General features: G+C 38.9%; 1 protein-coding gene across 1 annotated transcript in view; it reads left to right on the top strand.

The window, feature by feature from the left end:
* Positions 1-19,705, top strand: part of helz (helicase with zinc finger) — a 36,326-nt gene that overhangs the window by 12,805 nt on the left and 3,816 nt on the right. Inside the window, exons 13-32 of the mRNA XM_088419844.1 lie at positions 609-735; positions 839-1,051; positions 1,667-1,806; positions 2,325-2,504; positions 3,917-4,018; positions 4,905-5,083; positions 7,050-7,168; positions 8,308-8,453; positions 8,730-8,877; positions 9,900-10,083; positions 11,688-11,916; positions 12,434-12,719; positions 13,771-13,816; positions 15,072-15,259; positions 15,439-15,643; positions 15,740-15,810; positions 16,242-16,734; positions 16,826-17,081; positions 17,224-17,923; positions 18,951-19,251. Coding sequence (XP_088275970.1) covers positions 609-735; positions 839-1,051; positions 1,667-1,806; positions 2,325-2,504; positions 3,917-4,018; positions 4,905-5,083; positions 7,050-7,168; positions 8,308-8,453; positions 8,730-8,877; positions 9,900-10,083; positions 11,688-11,916; positions 12,434-12,719; positions 13,771-13,816; positions 15,072-15,259; positions 15,439-15,643; positions 15,740-15,810; positions 16,242-16,734; positions 16,826-17,081; positions 17,224-17,923; positions 18,951-19,251 — 4,313 coding nt within the window. The remainder of the gene's footprint in view (positions 1-608; positions 736-838; positions 1,052-1,666; positions 1,807-2,324; positions 2,505-3,916; positions 4,019-4,904; positions 5,084-7,049; positions 7,169-8,307; positions 8,454-8,729; positions 8,878-9,899; positions 10,084-11,687; positions 11,917-12,433; positions 12,720-13,770; positions 13,817-15,071; positions 15,260-15,438; positions 15,644-15,739; positions 15,811-16,241; positions 16,735-16,825; positions 17,082-17,223; positions 17,924-18,950; positions 19,252-19,705) is intronic.

Genomic DNA, 19,705 nt, shown 5'->3' with positions numbered 1-19,705 from the left:
TGAAGTCCATATCTTCTTCTGGTTGATGCAGTATTCAAAAACAGTCACAATCCAAGCACCACTTACAATTATCTTTCCGCACGCGCCATCGTTTTTTGTTATTGTATGCAGCACTACTGTTGCTGATATTATGATGTCACTGGCGAGGGGAGGAGGAGCTCCCATGGGGTGGAGACGCAGTGTTCTTATGGGTTAAAAAATAATTCAGACTGAAAACAGTGCACTGAATGGGACCGAAAGATGACACTATGGCATTCGACTTTAAAGGGAGTATGTGTAATTTTTCACATGCGCTAGTGGGAGCTTTATGGGCATTACTGTAAAAGCAGCAATAAGCACTCCTCCTCTGGCTGTCCGTAGCTCTAACAGACATGGTGACCTCCGGAAGAGTGCCAACCCCCCATGTAATATAATTTAATGATAATTAGATCTACGATTATATTCAAAACATAATGTTGGCTGTTCAGAACATAGTTGCAAGTTTTTTGAACGTATAATAATTTATTCATTTTTAATGAAAAACTGTCTAAATCTTACACAGTCACCTTAAGAAATTATTTTTAGTTCCATTCGTCATCATGTTTTGTTTTGTGTTCTTTGTCCTCAAGGTTTAACATCAAGGTTAACCTGCAGCTGGTATCCAGCTTCATGCTGACTGGCATTTCGGTTGGAGCCAAGTATGCCCAAAATGGACAACTTTTTGCACGTTTTAAACTCACAAAAACACTGTCTGAGGTATTGAGTGAATGGATTTCCCATAGGCACAGAAATGGCACAGAACCTTTGTTGATATTTCTATTAGCTAGTTTAATACAGCAGTGTTTTTATGACCCCTCAGGACACACTAGCAGGACGACTAGTGATGACCAAGGTGAATTCTGTTCTCTTCCTGCCTTTGGGCTTGGAGGGCTTCAGCAGCCAGCCTCCGCCGGGGGTCAAAGAGCGCGTCTATGAAGCTGTCATTGAGGAAAAGACCAAGGAATACATTTTCCTCAGAATCTGCAAAGATTGCTGCGATGAACTCGGACTGTTGCCTGACAGAAAAATCCAGGTTTGTTGTCTACGTTGTATGTAAAAAGTCTGCAGAATCCCAAAAAACAAAATTTTGTTATATATGAAAATGGGATCAGGGTTGAAAGCAAACATCTACTTACACTGTCCAGTATAAGAAAAGAGACCCCCCCCCAACAGCCTGATATGAAAATCATGAAATAGACTACGTTTTTCAAAATGAAGTAGAAATGGGGGGTTGATTTATAAGCGAGGGTGACTTTTACTCAGAGAAATACAGTACTTTCGAGACTCTTGCCCCTCACCACAATGCTCTTTTTCTTCCATTTTTGCTGTGACTTCCCGCTACTGCTGCTTTTAGGCAACGTAATGAAGTCTCAACTACACATTTGCCACCTGGTTGTTTGCTGACTAATGTTGAGAAACTGCTTGATTTTAAATCCAAATATTGCAGATGATCAGGTTAATTTAACATTAGCAGCCAAAATCATGTTTACAATTAAAGTTTGATTCATTTTGGTGCTTGTTCATTGTGATTTTTTTTCCTGTTACTATTAACTCTTTTCTTCTTACAGAGCCCACAATAGTGTTGGAGTTATTGTTAAAGCTGTTGATAGAAGTTTGTCTTTTTAGTCAGTTTTTCCTTGTTTATCAGGTGGAGCTCCAGTTCCAGCTGAACAGGCTTCCACTGTGTGAGATGCATTATGCCCTCGATCGCATCAAAGATAGTAAAGACAACAGCATCCTTTTCCCTGATGTTAGCCTTGTCCCAACCATCCCCTGGAGCCCCAACAGGTAATTCACTTTGTACACGCACATAAAGGTTGCAATTCCATCAAACTTTTAGATTTCTTGGAACTGTAGTTTAGCTTACACAACTTGTAACAGCAACTCATTTTTATGAGCGCATCAAATATTCTTAGCCTTGCTGATCTGTCATACCAGCATGAAAGTTCCTTTCAGCTTCAGATGTCCCTCTGATGTTGGACAGGTGAAGAGATTGAAGTAATCTTTTTAATGACTGGAGTTGAGCATATAAATGATCAACCCCTGGGGTCTCTCTTATCAAACGGTTGGTTTCAAACTGTAAATATGTACGTATGTGCAAAATTTAAAAACTGTACGAAAATAAAACTGACCTATTTTAACCATGTGCACATTTACACACTTCTAGGACATTTTTCTTTGTTAAGTCACTGAACCTGACATGACAGGCAGTACAGAATAAGAAGAATATTTTGGTTTTTCATTTGAATAAAACCTTAACCTACTTGTAATAATTACTGGGCCCATCTTTTTTTTTCTACCCCTAGGCAGTGGGATGAACAGCTGGATCCTCGTCTGAATGCCAAGCAGAAAGAGGCCATTCTAGCAATCACTTCCCCACTCTCTATTCCCCTGCCTCCAGTCCTCATCATTGGACCCTATGGCACTGGCAAGACATTCACCCTGGCACAGGCTGTCAAACACATCCTCCGCCAGGAAACTAGCAGGTTTGTTAATTATGGTTTATTTGTACCACGTTTTGGCTAATAATTTTGTCACTATTGTTCGTTCTAAACCTTAATTTTGGAATCAACCCTTGAGAATTTTATCGTTATAAAGTGCACCAAACTAATAAGAGCCTGCTGCTTCTTTCTCTTTTCAGAGTTGGGGGGTTTGAACATACTTTTAAGGCTGCCTTCGTTTGTGAGCTCATATCAGCCATGCTAGATTTGCCTGTTTGTTAACAAATAGGGGGGGATTTAAACTTTAAATCATAAATCAATCACCAGTTTTAAATTAAAATTAACCACGGTGATTTTTGGCGTGCTGTTATGGCAAATACGTAAATGACGAGACACAAAAATTAGAATACCAGATATTTATCAAACTTTACATTATTGTTTTTGTAAATGCTCATATGCATCAAAAATGAAAGGGAACATTCATTGTTGGATTGTCATTGTTGATGAGTACAGTACTCTGTGCAGATAAATACAATGAATTATGCATTGTCAAATAATGGATATAATGTCATGCAACATGAGTACATTTGCACAATGTTTCTCAGTTTGCTATGAAAGATGAATGAAATACTTGGCTGAATGGTTTGTTTTTTAAGCGCCAGAAGGATGTCTACATGTAACATGAAAGAGAAAAATGCTCTTGAGAAAAACAGGTAGCATATTCAATATTTTTCTTTTTACTCTGATTGTATGTAATATTCAGTGTATAGGATGAATTATAGATGTTTTAAAAGCTAAGACAAGCAGAGGTGACCGTTCTAGCTTAGTGACCTGCTTTTGTGTTACTCTTAGATCAGTGTGTATGACCTCTTAATGTACTCCAGTCAGTGGCACGTCGTGTTGCTGATACTTAATGATTTAATGATCTTGTAGCTGATGTAGATACATATACATTTTTGTGCAGATTTCATATAGATTGGCATATGGTGTATTGTTATTTTATACTTGCTTATTTTAATGATCTTAAATTATATGCAGATAGTTTTGCATTGTGGTTAGAAGTAGACTTGTATTTTTGGAGTGACTAACGGTTAGTGTACTAGAACGCTTGCATAAGATCAGTCTTTTTGCTCAGGGAACTTGTTCATAAAAATGGTAAGATTTTAACATTTTGGTTCATTATTGAGCTGTTGGTATGGGCGTCACTAGGTGCTGCTCTTGTGTTTTACAAAATCATTAAAATTGGCTGAGCAGCAAACACTTAAAAGCTCATGATATCTATGAACATTGATTGTTACTCCTATTAAATCATTTTTATTATCATTTCTATTACATTTTTTTTTCCCGGGGGGGTTTATTTGTCTTCAGCAGTTGATTCATTCAGAAAATAATTGGAGCACAGTATTTGCAGAAAGTATTACTTGATTTCTCTCTGGCTTGTCTTTTTTTCTCAACAGGGTTCTGATTTGCACCCACTCCAACAGTGCAGCCGACCTTTACATTAAGGATTACCTTCATCCTTATGTTGAAGCTGGCAATCCACATGCCAGACCTCTCAGGTATGGATATACATACTTAAAGATATGATGGCTGAGGTCCAGTCCAACGTTTATCTGGTTGTGTACACGCTACTCATTGTTTGCCCACATCTTTTGCATAGTCGAATCTGAAGTTTCACATGCTGTTAGTCCCCATAGTTTCATGGCTTCATATGCGGAAATAGCAGATTAAAAAATATTTAAAACACAAAATACCTAAATTTAAAGTAAAGTTTGTTTAGTACCAGTGCTTTTTGTGCCCTTATATGTTTTCAGGTCCTTAAATATTGAAATATTGGTATGTCAACACAAGTGTCATCTTTTTCGCTTTAAACAGCACGACATTGAATTTGAAGTAAAACTGTCCTGTTTATATGTCACGTGGGGTTCTGGTTGGCTGCGCGTTTACCTCAGTTCAGCCTTTATAATATTTTCATCTAAATTACAAGAAGAGTGTACAAATCTGCACAAATAGGATATAATAGAGCCATAATGTAGGCTATAATAGAGCCATAATAACAATATGGTGGTCACTGCCACCATTTTGTGGAAAGCAATACGACCGTAACATTTCTGTCTTGATGGTGACACGTTAATTGGTTATTATAATCACGGTGCTTCCTAGCTGTGTGAAATGAGGCACCAACACAGGCAGCAGGGTCCCGTAATCTCTGAGATTTGTGTATTGAGCAAAGACAATTTATTGTATCACATGCTGCTAAGTTCTAACTCTTGGGGGAAAAGAGATTTGTGAAAGTAGGGTTGAAAGCCAAGAAAGGTGCAGAAAATTGCGGTCCCACAAACCCTTTAACTGTCAGGCTTGATTGATGGTAAAATATATTATTGGAGATTCCCAAGTAGCCAAATGGTAATTTGATGCATTCATTCTTATGTTCTCTTTTACTAGGGTATACTTCAGAAACCGCTGGGTGAAGACTGTCCACCCAGTGGTCCAGCAGTATTGTCTCATCGCCAACTCACAAGTCACTTTTAAAATGCCCACAAGGGATGACATCCTCAGGCATCGTGTGGTTGTGGTCACCCTCAGCACTTCTCAGTACCTCTGCCAGCTTGACTTGGAGCCTGGTAAGACACAATTTTTTATGTGTACTTCAAAGAAATTCATTCAGAGGCCTTTCACAAGCATCTAGTTTTGAAGGTTGCTAAAAACTCACTTTGTAAGCATGCAGAATAGCAAGCATGCATGCCTAGTGTATGTTTCTAAAAAGGCAGTGGAAACAAAACTGAATTTGGTACATTCCTAAAGCCTTCAACATCCACAAATCGTTTGAAAACCACCTCACCTCACCACGGATGGGCAAGTTTTTGATCAAACACGCCAAGTTCCTTCGTCATTGTCCTTGTTAGTCTTGTTGCCATGTGGCTTCTCAGAAACGATGCAGGCTTTTTCCGAAAGCTCGAACACCAGTGCAAGCAGACACATTAGCTCAAGCATCCACATTCCATTCACAAATTGTGGCATAACTCGCCTGGTTCTGCCTCCCAGTCTTAGTATTTAGCTTAGCCGTGCATTTGGGCTCTTTTGAGTTCTAAAGAGTGGGGTCAAACTAAAGATATTCACAGATTGTGCATAATTAATTAGTAGTAGTAACTATTAAAAAAGATCTTGCAAACCATGTTTTATAAATTAAATTTGGCTTGTTCTGACTCCATAAAAACAGGGTAAAAAATATACAGCATAAAGACAAGGTAAACGAACCCCTTTGTCAGTGCAGTTGAATGACTGCCGCTTAATGTCAGTAAAGGGGACGTTGTTTCATGGGAATGCCATCTGCCTGTTTTAATGTATTTTACATCATTAGTCTGCGCCCCACGTTCCATCTCTCAGGCTCGCCTAGTGTTTGATGGTGATGTAAACAGTCGAGAATGGAGGCAATGGCTGCTCAAACATCTTAAGTTGCTCTCACAGATCGTCAAAGCTATGCTTGGCTACTCCGGAAGGATGTTTAGGCTGTTTTATGTTACTAATCATGTTAATTTATGGACTCAAAGTGGAATTTAGGGATAAAGTACGCAATGCTGAAATTCAAGACAATATACTTAAAATTTGACTCTTTATCAGCAAGGCTTTACATAACTGACAACCTATTTTAGTGATTTTTAGATGCACTGAACAACATTACCCACATTAATCGCTTAGTTTTAAAAGGTTAGATTTCACAGCTCTTTAAAGTCACAGTATGCTCCATTAAAGGGAAAGAGAATGAAGGCTGGCAGAGAAAGTGCAAAGGCTTGTGTGAAGTGAATGTCTTGTCATTTATTATTAAATACATATCTTTTCAAAAGTGCTTATCTTTGTGGCCTTTCGTTCTCACCCTAGCTTCTGTTGTCCAATCGAATATCCATTATCATTCCAGTAACATAGCAGCTACATATCTTTTTGCAGCCTCTGAATTTTCAACAAAATATTCAAGGAATCAACTGTGTCCCAGATGGAACAATTTCCCATATGGTGGTGTGATTAAAATTGATTTAACTTTGTTTTTAGGATTTAGTTCCAACATGTACATGATCTGAGTCAAGACAGCCCACATCTCTACTCTCCCATGTTTCCGTTGTTTACTTTTTAACAATCCCTTTCACTTGTTTTGCCATATCAAATTTTAGGACCATGAAAATGGTGTTGGGACTAGAGAGGCATCTAGGTTCTCTCCTCATTTGTTATGCCTTTTTATCCTCCCGTTCTACCTAGCATTGCTCTTATAGCACAGTAAGCATGCAGGTTTATTAAAAATAACCACAAAACTATCTATTCAGTTGCAGTCCACACTAGCTAAGAGATGGTTTACCACCCATTGTAAGTCCTGAAGTTAGTTTTATAGTAAGGTTGGGCAATACATCTGAATAGAAAATTTGCCATATCACCCAGCCCTGTTTTATAGATGTTTTTACCTCACCACAAAAGGAACAAAAGAGTAAGTATTACATGATGATAGAACAATATTATCTCTTTCAGAATAAAATTGTACTCAAGTACATCAGTCAAATAAATCACCATTTATCATTGACGTTGCATGTTTGTTTCATTTAGGCCTGTTCACCCACATCTTGTTGGATGAAGCTGCTCAGGCCATGGAGTGTGAGACGATCATGCCTTTTGCCCTAGCTAGCAGTAACACCCGCATTGTGTTGGCTGGAGACCATATGCAGGTAAATGCCAAAATCACATATCTCCAGCTGGTTATTGATTTCTGTTTTTTACGTTTGTATAGCATTTGAATTTTCTTTAAATGCTGAGATGTAAAGGACTGCCAGTAGCATGGATGAAAGTTCGACAAAGCTCAACACAGTCAATCTACATCGTTCCAATTACTTGCAGAGTCTCATTGGAGCAAATACAACTGAATTTAATCTACAACCACCTGCGTGCTATCTTTCACTCATTCAATTACAGCACAGATTTTTTTTTCTTTAAATTATTACTATTGTAATTGTTAAATGGGCATAGCTTGTAATTCTACATACAGATGTGCTCATAGGTTCACATACATTGTAAGAATTTGTAGGATTTTATTCTTTAAAGAATTTGTGTAATTATGCAAAAAATAATTTTATGATTTGAATTATTTATAAGGCATTTAGGAATAGCACAATAAATACGAATAAAATACTGAATTTGTTCCTGTTTATCGTATATATCCAACATTTGCCTATGTTTTAGAAACTCAATATCAAAACTCTTAAGTTGTGTTATATTTTTAAATGTCTTAGACGTTCTGCTCATAGCTAGCAAGTTAATTTTTGGTTATATTCATCGCGATTGGCCATCTTTTTAAGTTAAATGTAAAAAAAGAGAGAGAGACATGGAAAGAAACATATCACCATCACCATCACAAAGAATGGTGTTCAAAAATATTTGATTCTACAAGATATAGAGCATGCAAGTAACAATTATTTTAACAACTAGTTCATTTTATACATTATTTATGCCTGAATTGGATAAAAAGAATCGTCTTTATGATAAAAAAAAAAACGTTAAAAATTGACTGTGCAGAAAGTGTACAGACATGAATCAATTGTGATTCAGTTGTTTGTTTGGTTCATAGCTGTCAGAATAAGGCAAAATGATGATCATTCTTTTCTCAAGTAAAAGGCAATGTTTTGCTTTAACATTGTTGAGTTGGTGGAACGTCAAGGATTCAAACAATTGTCAATTATAAAACTCTTTTTAAAGGTTTAATCCATTATCCAAAATAATAATTAATTCACTATCAAATAATGGTTTCACCTTAGTTTGTAGATAATTAAAGGCCAGTCCCCTCTAATTGCTTTTACTTTTTGATTTACAGCTGAGTCCTTTTGTGTACAGCGAGTTTGCCCGCGAGCGAAATCTGCATGTGTCCTTGTTGGACAGACTGTATGAGCACTACCCTTCAGAATTCCCATGCCGCATCCTTTTGTGTGAGAACTACCGCTCCCATGAAGCGATCATCAAGTACGTGTGAGCCTTTAAGCGAAGTGACTTTGTGGTGGTGGTGTTTGGGAGATCTAATGCCAAATAGAGTAAAGAGAGAAAAGCAGACTGGTTTGGCTGTTCAGTGTGTTTAGTCTCATGATTTGGACATTATCAGAGTTGTCATATTTCTGATTCTGTCAAAAACCTACTGTTAATGTTTACACTTCATTTTATGAACTTGACTGATAATCAGGCAAACGGATGTAAATCCGATTTTTTTTTTAAATGTTTATTCATTTTTTCTTCACACTGCAGCTACACATCAGAGTTGTTTTATGATGGCAAGTTAATGGCTAGTGGAAAGCAACCCTCCCACAAGGACTTCTATCCTCTAACCTTCTTTACTGCACGAGGAGAAGATGTCCAGGAGAAGAACAGCACGGCCTACTACAACAATGCTGAGGTATTAAAGAATCATTTTACATCAATTTTAGTGTGGCATAACAAAGTAAGCACACACTTGACATAGGCAAAACTTTATCAGCCGTTCATCTAGGTTAATAATTTGTTTATTAGAGGTTGTGATCTGCATTGATTATTTAAACCTTTTGGTGGTAGTTAGCTAAGGTGGTCCCCTCCAACAATACATAGTAAGAAGGAATTCAAAATCTAGCCAAGATGAAACATTTTAAAGCGGAATCCCATAATCTTAGAGGCTTCGTGATACAACATGATCCATGATATACGGACAGTTTGTGTTATTTGATCATGATTCACAGTTTATTTGGTTATGGTTGTCAAATGTGCAGCGCTTGTGCTGAACACTGCCCCCTTCCAGCCTATTGAACTACCGATGTTTCTTTATCCACTGCCGCATTAATATGTATTTTGATTAAAACATTTTAAAAAAACACAAAATAAAAATGAAGTGCAATATAGCTTTCCCTCGCCACTTCATGCTCCACTTTTTACAGCTTCAGTGCTGCTTTTTTTTCCCTTTTCCCAAAAGACTGTCACTTTACAGATGCTATTACACGATGTATTGCAATACCACCCTCTTACCTTTGGTAATAATTGGAATTTCAAGTGTATACTCTGCTTTTTAATCATTTTTGGTTAGCTACTTTCTTCACTCGAGTTAGACGCCCAAGCGCGGACTTGTAGAGCAATTGCGGCTCACCGTCATCCCAACTACGTACAGCCAAGACGTGAAGACATCGACTTACGTTATATATATATATATATATATATATATATATATATATATATATATATATATATATATATATACTTTAACTCCAGTTTAATATTTAATGACAATTTAAATAATTTTGTTACATTCAACACCCTCAAAATTGATTTATTATACGAAGCCCTAGCATTATCTTTGTTTGTGAGAATTTGACAAATTTTAAAAGGTTTAGGACAGTAACCTGTTTCAAAAAACTTTTTTTTTGTGTGTGTGTGCGTGTGTTATTTTTACAGGTGTTTGAGATTGTGGAGCGTGTAGAAGAGTTGCGTAAGAAGTGGCCAGTAGCTTGGGGAAAGCTGGATGAGGGCAGCATTGGCGTGGTTTCACCATATTCAGACCAGGTCTTTCGAATTCGGGCCGAGCTTCGAAAGAAGAGAATGCATGAGGTCAGCGTGGAAAGAGTACTCAATGTCCAAGGTGAGAAAAAAACTTTTTTTTCTCTCTCTCTCTCTCTCTCTCTCTCTCTCTCTCTCTCATATGTACATAAATGTTGTACTGAAAATGTCAAAAAATGTTGGTCAGGTTAAGCATTGAAATGACTATTTGTTGAAAACTCAATGTACAATTAGTATTTTTGAAAACACATTTTCCATGTGTTGTCAAACGAATGACAGCACATGCTCAGGGTTCAGATGACATCCACATGTTTTCTGGGTTTGTCCATGTAACATTTACAAGCTAAGCCATGATTGGTTGTTATCCAACTTTTGAGCATGTGTGATGTGATTTTTCAGTTGACAGCAAGTAGGAAAATGAGTCTTTTAAAATAGTAATGGAACTTTACAAACACTTATAAATGTGTAAAAATCTGACTGACCAGAAACTTAACATTCACCTTTTTTGTGAGATACTTGATGGTGTATTTTGGTAGACATAAGAGTATAATATATTTTATTTGTGACGCACACTCTCACGTCAAGCTCCCTCAAATCCCCAAATGTGAAGAAAAATCCTTGCATCCATTCTGCACTGTTGCACACGGTGCACAAGTTGCTTTAAACAAAGACACGTATGTACTCTGCAGGACAAGGCACTTTTTAAAAACTATTATCATTCACAGTTCAAAATTAAAATACAGTAAATTCAGAATGTTCATTTATATTGGCCCTGTTTAGGTAATGAACCTAATGATAAGAAATCAAGGGGAGATAGTTGGTTATCCAGTGTGTACCCTTGTTTTGATCTGTAACATCAAAATGTTACTGACATTGTCAAACCCACTTAAAATTGAGGGGATGCCGTATCTTATATGTAGTATCTTTGAAGTTCTCTTTAAGAGTCATAGTCATTTTGCAGAGCCATGTCTCACTGTTGTTGGGCAAGTAGTGTCGGACAATTACTGGCAAGGCACTGTCAAGGTTTGCCTAATTGGCACAAATGGTAGCGGTCACTGAAGTACATGGAATTCCCAATCAAATCCAACTTAGATACCAAAAATCTTGTTAATATCGGTCCATGAAGTTTTGGAGTCCCAAATTGAGTGAGAAAGGCATACAACCTACTCTCAATGATACTGTGGTATGTCCTGCTGTAATTGCGAGTGTGCATATTGATCATCAATTGCCATCACAACGGGACTAAGAGCTTTGACCGATTTCTCCCCTGATGAAGCGTCATGTACTTTCTACTTGCTTTTTATCCAGATGCTTTCTACAGATCATTAAGGTCCTCATTAATTGCACATAAAAGGCACAGAGACGCAAAACCTCAAATGACACTCCAGTTAATCCCAGAATTTGAACTTGAATGTGTACAGATGTTAGTTTCTGTCATCTGTTGGCATCCTCCTGAGCCATTTATTGAATAACCACACTGCCCTTTTTTTTAATTTTTCATATTTTAGTGGTTTTAATGCTTTTATTATAGTTTTAAATACATTTGTTGATAGACAACTATACTTTATATTTCAACGAATTCATTTTTGATGACTATTATGATTATTTCTAAGTGAATAGATTTTTTTTTAATGAAATGTCAGTTATTGATGAACGCTCAGGCACTCAACCCAGGATTGTTTCTAGGTAAACAGTTCCGAGTGCTGTTCCTAAGCACGGTGCGAACGCGGCATACCTGCAAGCGCAAACAAACGGCCATCAAGAGGAAAGAGCAGCTTGTGGAGGACTCTACTGAGGACCTGGACTATGGATTTCTGTCCAATTACAAGCTACTGAACACGGCCATCACCAGAGCCCAGTCACTGGTTGCAGTCGTGGGAGATCCAATTGCACTGTGCTCTGTTGGACGCTGCAGGTAAATACAGTTTGTCTTCAGCCCTGTCTCCACTAACGTTATCGGCTCCTTGCTACTCTATTCAAGAAGATCGCGGTTTCCACAGAGAAATACCCAGCTCCAATCTACACTACTTGCTTGTACTGGTACCCATTGCGTTGTGGCTCCAAAAAAAGTAACTTGGTTACCTAATCCACTATTAGACAAATTACAAACCGTGCCATGTGGAAGAAATGCATTTTATTTTCTTTTAAAAAAACAGATTCTGTTGTTCTGACTAATCAAGAGATGAAAGTTTATAGTATATACCTTACACTTAGACCACAATGTTGCTAACTACCCCAACTGGGAGATGCCAAATTATGGTCTGGTGTTTGTCACTACGTAACATTTGACAATGGGTGGTAAAAAAAAAAAAAAAATCACCACACTAAACCGACCCCTATGGAATGCTGGATTCTTCACAGTTGTGATACTCAAATTTGGGGGCACCAAGGAAAGAAAATAAAGGCAGTCTCCTCTCTTTCTTCATTTTCAGAAAATTCTGGGAGCATTTTGTTTCCATCTGCCATGAAAACTCAAGCCTCCACGGCATCACCTTTGAGCAAATAAAGTCCCAACTTGAGGCCCTGGAGCTAAAGAAGACCTATGTTCTCAACCCTTTGGCTCCAGAATTTATCCCACGTGCCCTCAGGCCACTGCAAGGGCACCCGTCTTCACAGGCACTGCATCCCCACCACCATCCTCATCCTCACTCTCAGCATATGCAGACAACATCCACAAAGCAGGCGCAGCAGCAGCAACAGCAGCAGTCTCCACCTAAGGTAACGTGGTTCTGGCCCACTTTTCATGAAAGCCAGTTCAAACAAGCAACAAGCAAGTCCATTTCACTTGCATATCCAATAATATTGCAACTGCCTTTGTTAGACATTTTGAATATGTCATATAGTGACAAAAAATAAAGTTTTAAAGATAGGGCAGATATTTAGCTCACAGTAGTATTGTTTTTGGAGATGCCCTCTTGTTGAGTAAGCCCGTATGTATAGAAGCTGTAAATAAATTATGACTAAACTGGTTTCTTTTCTGTAACATGTACCCAAAACCCAACAGGAAGTTGCTTTTATTGTCAGTCCTTTGAGAAACTAGGCTTTATTTATTTATTTGAAAAAATGTGCCTGTGTCTGTCCCCGCTGTCTGCCCTGAGGTAAAGGTTAACGAAATCGCCGCTGCTGCCAACCTGCTGCCATCACCCACTGGGCCTAATGAGCTGCAGCATCAGCTGGCTTTAGCGACACATGCAATTAAGCTAGGAAACATTTGATCCAATGATGCTTCCAGTAAATGTTATTGCAGCATGTGCAGCATGTTGCTTGTTTAAAAGGTCACCCTATTGTTTTCGTATGCACGGTTGACATTTTGTTAGACAAGTCATCCTAGCTTTATGTGTGATGGTTTTGGATCAGCTTTCTAATGTTCGGCATAGAGGTTCAATGTTGCAAGGAACACATTATTTTGACACATGGTAATCGAGAGACGGAAGTTAAGATGACGGATTTGTCTCTGGACACTTCCAACATTAGCTCCAAATGTTTTAGGCAGTAACATAGTCTCAGCTCCAAATTAGATTTTAAATGGTTTTACTCTGCAAAACAAGTATTGCAAGTCTCAGTAATGTTCACACTAATTTAGCTGCTCTGTTATTGTCCACTTTGATTCCCCGCTTCCCAATCCCCAAAAGCAATTTTGATGTATTAAAGCTAGAGAACCACAGGAAAAAGTCCTGTTTTTCCTATGGAGCGGCGACACATGGCGGTTCATTTAACTTTGATGGATTTTCTTTTCATTTTCAAATTTTTCTTTTTCTTTGCCTTGCAGGGCAAACATGCCAACCACACAGAGCACCTTCCGCCTGAAGGATATGGTTAGTATTTTTACTCATGTTCTCAAGTAGTCGGTGAAAGTTTGACCAAAAAAATGTATTCTGCAATCACATTGCCTAATCAATAACGTCTATTACTGTGCTTGGGTGCATTCACCTCTGGCAGACGTGTGCGTGCTTGAGACAAAATGATGACATCATTTTTATATTTCCGTGGGGCTCATTAAAAGATAATCAGTGTCAATCAGTCACACTCACGGTAGGATAAAATCCTTAGATTATCCCAGCTGACTTGTAATCAACCATTTTGCTGGATCCCAATGACCTACTTTTAAATGTCAATTTCAGGTTCTCAGATTTTGATTGGAGTTCTTTAAAATTTTATTTTCGAGAAGGTCATATAAGGCTTATGCATTATTATTTTTGTCACATCAATACCAGAAGGGGACAGCTCAATACTCAATGATACTGATACCAAGTAACTGATACCACTAGTAGTTTTGCTAAATAATGTTTATTTAATTTTAAAGAAAGACCTTTGTTTTTTCTGACAGAACAGTCACTCTGTGGCAGAGAATCTAAGTTAAAAACACAAACATCTCCGTAAGTGCTAGCCTTTGATCAAAATGAATTGAAATGCAAAATCACATAGGTTCAACTGTTATGCATGGCACTATAAAGTTGGAAAATAGCAATGTTTGATAAACTTGAACATTTTCTGACAATGTTTTTTAAAACCTATTCAAAGTAGGAAGCAGGATTAAATGTATTAAAGATAAAATACGGTGAAACATACCATTCATTTTGCAAACTATAGGTACAGTACAAAAAAATAGGCAACAGTTGAATACAGAACTCTGTATGATGCAAGTAATTAAATGTGTAATGTTGCCTGCACTGCCTTTACAGGACAAATAGTCATTATTAATGCACTGAATAATTAACTTTCTAGTTTGCTCACTTGATGAAAATAGTTAAATGATTTATAAAGACGTGAAATGGCGTAATGGAGAATGTCATTGTGCCACCCAAATTGGGTTAAACAATATGACAATGATCATTTAGTCGTATTGTTCGCACCTGAGCACACTAGAGATTATTGAAGAATATTTCTCACTTGATAGGAGGTAGAAAACCTTTGAAAGATTATTTTTAAAAAGTGTTGGAATAGGATCTTGAAAGAGTGTGTTAACTGAACTACTACTACTTGTGAAGTGGGATTAAAATGTACGCATAGTTAAATCCATTGAGATTAATCCCAAGGTTAACAGTACTTTCCATTCCCCTCTTATTGCAGTCCAGCCCAACCCAGCTGTTCTAATGGGAAACCCAATCCAGGCATTTACACCGCCTGTGGGTGCCGCCCCAGCTGGCTTGGGCAAGTCACCAAGTCCTGTTCAAAGGATCGACCCTCACACAGGCGCCAGCATCCTTTACGTTCCAGCAGTATATGGTGGAAACATGGTCATGCCCATGCCTCTTCCTGTAAGTTCCGTTCTTCTGCAAAACGATATTGACTACATATTGACTAATGTTGACCAGTCAAATATGGAAAAAATTATCTCCATTCAATTATAAATTAGAGCATTAAAGGCTTGAATTCTATCCGTCACTATTAGAGATAATAATTTTAATTTTTCTTTTTTTTTCCCCCCCTTCTGCAGTTACCTTGGCCAAATTATCAGAATCGCTTTGCTGTTGACCCGCGCATCGTGAGCCACCAGGCAGCAATGGCCTACAACTTCAACCTCTTGCAGGCCCAGAATCGAGGCTCCCCTATTCCCTGCAGTGGAGTGGTACATCCCTCTCCCCTTGGAGTAGGGCAGCCAAGCCCTGACACAGATCTACAGTCGGATGCAGTCAGAAATGGCATGCTTTGATTTTTTTTTTTTTAATTTTACAACAACAAAAGTTGGAAAAAACAATATTGATATGCTAACATTGTTGCTATTAACATCTTTTTAGGTAAATTGGAAGGATGTCCAAAGTCTGAGCAGATAGCTGAGAGAAAAAACACAGAAATGAAAGAAAAACAGGTACTCTGTACATGAATGTATAACAAACACAGTAAACATAGTGTACCACTAGGCTTGAACATTATTTAAATATGAATGATTAGGGTTCCAAACTATTCTCCATTCTGAATAGCGTAGCGGGCAGGGTCATGAAGATTTGCATGGTTTAAATTCGGCATTGACGAAAATAAATATTTAAGACAACCTGTGGTTTTTGTCTGCGATATGACGTTTGCAGTCATCTCACTTCTTTTTTAGCCAAACACACATCTGTTGGGTCACTGGCCATCGCAAAAACCTGAACAATCGACTATCAGTTTTTTCACCTGGTCATTTTACTATAAAGTACATTAAAAAAAAAAAAACACACTCGCCAGATTTGCAAATATTCTTCTACACGGACAGATTACTTTAACCTTTAAGTAGTTGACGACATCCTTTATGTTTTACAGGGCGATTTTGACACAGGTCGAAGTCTGGAACCACAGACCGACGGAATCACTGGGTTTCCAAATGCATTGCTTCACCGGAAAGACACCTCGGCTGCTCAGAGAACACTCAATTTTCATTTGGCACCACCAAACCCTGCCTTCCCCACACATCCTATCAGTGGCAGAGCCCACACGCAACAGTGTCCAGTCTCAAGGCTGCCTTACCGAGTCAACCAGCCTCAACATCCAGCAATGGTCCAGCAGAACCAACTCAGCCCTGCCTTCCCTAGTGGAGGACACAGTGCATCCTTCTTTAGTGGCAATATTGCTCCAAATAGGGCTATCCAGTCTCCCACTTTAGATGTGCCAGAATCTGGAACTGTAGAAGAGATGGGAAGCTCCATCAGGACCCCTATATCGCACCTCGGGGGTCACCCAAATCTATCGCAGCATAACAACAGAGTCAGCAGTTTTGGGGATGAAGGACAAGATGCAGTGCACACAGATGGCCTTGGTGAGTTCTCTTGAATGTCTTTCATTTTGCATTAGTCATAGGCCAAGTCACAAATTCAGTGGCTTAAGCGCTTATGTCCTTGGATTTTTAGATCTTCGGCGGCCCTTGGCGCTAGAGGTCCTGAACCAGCAGCAGCAGGCTGCCAGGCTAGGACAGTGGAATGAAGCAGCAGGCCCCTTTCTGGCAGGGGGTGTCGCCTTCCCTTTGCCCCAGCAGATCCCCCACCTTGCGCAGCCGGGCATGAATCGCTTTTCCCATCAGTTGCACCGTGCGGCTAGCTGGGGCCTTGGGGCCAACATGGAGGAAGAAGCTTGTTCACCTGCTTCTACTGGCCCGCCTTTCAACAGGTTAGATCACACTTAGTACATAAAGTACTATGTTTTGAAAAAATACTGTGGATTGATTGTCAACTAATTACTAATTGTTTGTGTCTAATTTCCTCGCTGTTCATGGTGTCAAGACCTGGTGTAACGCATTTTCACTCATCAGGTATGCGGGCCTCCTGAGAGAGATCCCCCAGCAAGAGCCACCTGAAAGCAGAGAATCAAATGAAATTCAACCTCCTCCTCAATCTCGCCTTCTCCAGTATCGCCAGTCCCGTGCCTCAGCTGACCCATCATCTTCTTTACCTTCCACTTCAAATCACACCGGCCCATTTCCATCTGGACCTTTCCCCCACGAAAGCGGACGTGATCAGCTTAACAATAACATTCTCAACCCCGCAGCTCTACAGCAGCATCCCGTTGGAAATCCCATGTACAATAGCAGCTGCTACCCACATCAGACACCAACCCACCCTGCCAGCCCCCCTCCATCCCAGGTCAAATACCTTTTACAGGAGGCGCAGTGGTCCCATGGTGGAGGTGCATCTGTGAGCCCGCCACAGCAGAGCCTTTTGTTAAGCAGCCAAGCCCACGGCCTTCCGTACGGGCTGCCCATCATGGCTCCACCCAGCAGGCAGGAGCAAGTCCATTTGATGCAGCTTCACCAACAGCAGCAACAGCAACAACAACAACAACAGCAGCAGCAGCAGCAGCAACAACAACAGCAGCAGCAGCAGCAACAACATCACCACCACCAACAACAGCATCAGCATCAATCTCAGCAAAGCCAAGGTCAAGACCAGGAGTCCTACCACTCATTGTCACCCAGAACATCTGCAACTACTGCTCTGCACAGTGTAGATGAGGTACATCACACACACAAATTTGGTTTATTTTATTCTGTTTTCATCAAGCAGAATTGAAATTGTGTATGCTATGTAAGATTCGAGAAAGTTTATCTTAGAGCTGCTGTTCTACTATTTTGTGTGACTGTAACAAATACAAGGATCTTCTTGTTTGATTGTTTTATGGACCAATATTTTTCAATGTGCCAGTTTAAAAAAAAACAAAAGAATATCTAGTGCAACTGTTCAAACATACAACCATTTTAGAATTTTAAAGTAAGTGGTTTTAATGTTTTTTAAAACTCAGTAAATGCACTGACTGTGGCCTTAAAAATGTCATGTGTGGCCATGTTTTTATCTTAGGGTTAGGGTTAGTGACTAACTAAGGTTATGACTAATAGGTTTTCTTTTTACAACTCAGAAATTATAGTAATATCAACTTAAGAAGCAAAATGTTTTATCTTTTTGGGTTGTCATCACATTGTTTTTATTGTCCTGGTTATTGGTTCCACCAATAGTGAGAGAAGCCGTTGTATCTTTAAAAACATACTAAAAAAGATCAAAAATAAAGTCCATGAAAAAATATATTAAAACCACACTTTTTAACAGTGTGTAAGTGTATCTTTAAAAACATACTAAAAAAGATCAAAAATAAAGTCCATGAAAAAATATATTAAAACCACACTTTTTAACAGTTCATAAATGTTAATGCCCATCTTTTTCATATTTTAATTAACATTTTATGCATATTTTAATAAACGCTTTAACAAATCAAAATCAAAGGTCACAATGCCAAACTTGCCTTCAGCTTCTGTTGCTGTTTTGTTGGATCAGAGCCTTAAGGCAAAGCAATTCTACCATCTTAATCTTAATGCCACTCTCAGCCATTTTAGCATATTAAACAAGTTATGTACTGTAATTTTAGATGAAACTAAAAGAAATCTGTTAGATAATGTAAATGTCATTCTCTTACTGGGATAAACTATTGTTGTGACAGCATTGCTTTAAATGTGTTTCTGACCTTGTCCATCTTCTGTCGTGTTTTCAGTATGAACCCAGAGGTCCAGGTCGGCCCCTCTATCAGCGCCGCATTTCCTCCAGCCACCCCGATCAACCCTCTCTTGCCAATAGCCACAATGCCATATCCCAGCAGTCCCAGCCCTGTGCAGGAGACAGGAATCCAGACCACCCCCATCCTCACATGCAGCAGCAGCATCAGCAGCACCCACATCCCCCTTACGGCTACCCCTCGCATGAGCTCTGGCCCAGTAACGGTGGTGGTCCGGGTCCATTCCAAAACATTCCATGTAATGGAGGTGGGACCCTCACTCATCATCGGGACCTTCTAGGTAGGCAACGTTAAATTTAGTGCTGCGTTTCAGGATTTGTTTGCATGTAAAGCGCGACAAGATTTGTCGTCCCTTCGCAGCACGAGATTTTTTTTTTGTTTTTTTTGCCTTGTTGGGCCATCAGTGCAATGTAATATACAGCAGAATGCTAGGCATAAGAATAAAACATGACGCCAAACTTCAAAAATAAATCCTACCATACCAAGTAATGCATGCACTGAAACACATTGGAATGTTTTTATTTTGAAGTTCTTCTCCGACTACTATGTCACGTCGGTGACAACTCACACTGTGCAACTGTTCCGCCCTAGTGACCTGCAGTTCATGCAAATGTGTTTTGAAATCACACTCATTGAATGTGTTAAAAAAAATAACAATTATACTGACATTTTCTTGTATGGTGCTAGCGTTCAGCGCAGCTTCAATCATGAATTAGCCGCTAGCTAGCAGCACC

Source organism: Hippichthys cyanospilos, chromosome 7, assembly GCF_059441005.1.
Source record: "Hippichthys cyanospilos isolate Australia breed blue-spotted pipefish chromosome 7, RoL_Hcya_1.0, whole genome shotgun sequence".
In the NCBI taxonomy this organism is placed as follows: domain Eukaryota; kingdom Metazoa; phylum Chordata; class Actinopteri; order Syngnathiformes; family Syngnathidae; genus Hippichthys; species Hippichthys cyanospilos.
This window is presented reverse-complemented; position numbering and strand designations above follow the sequence as displayed.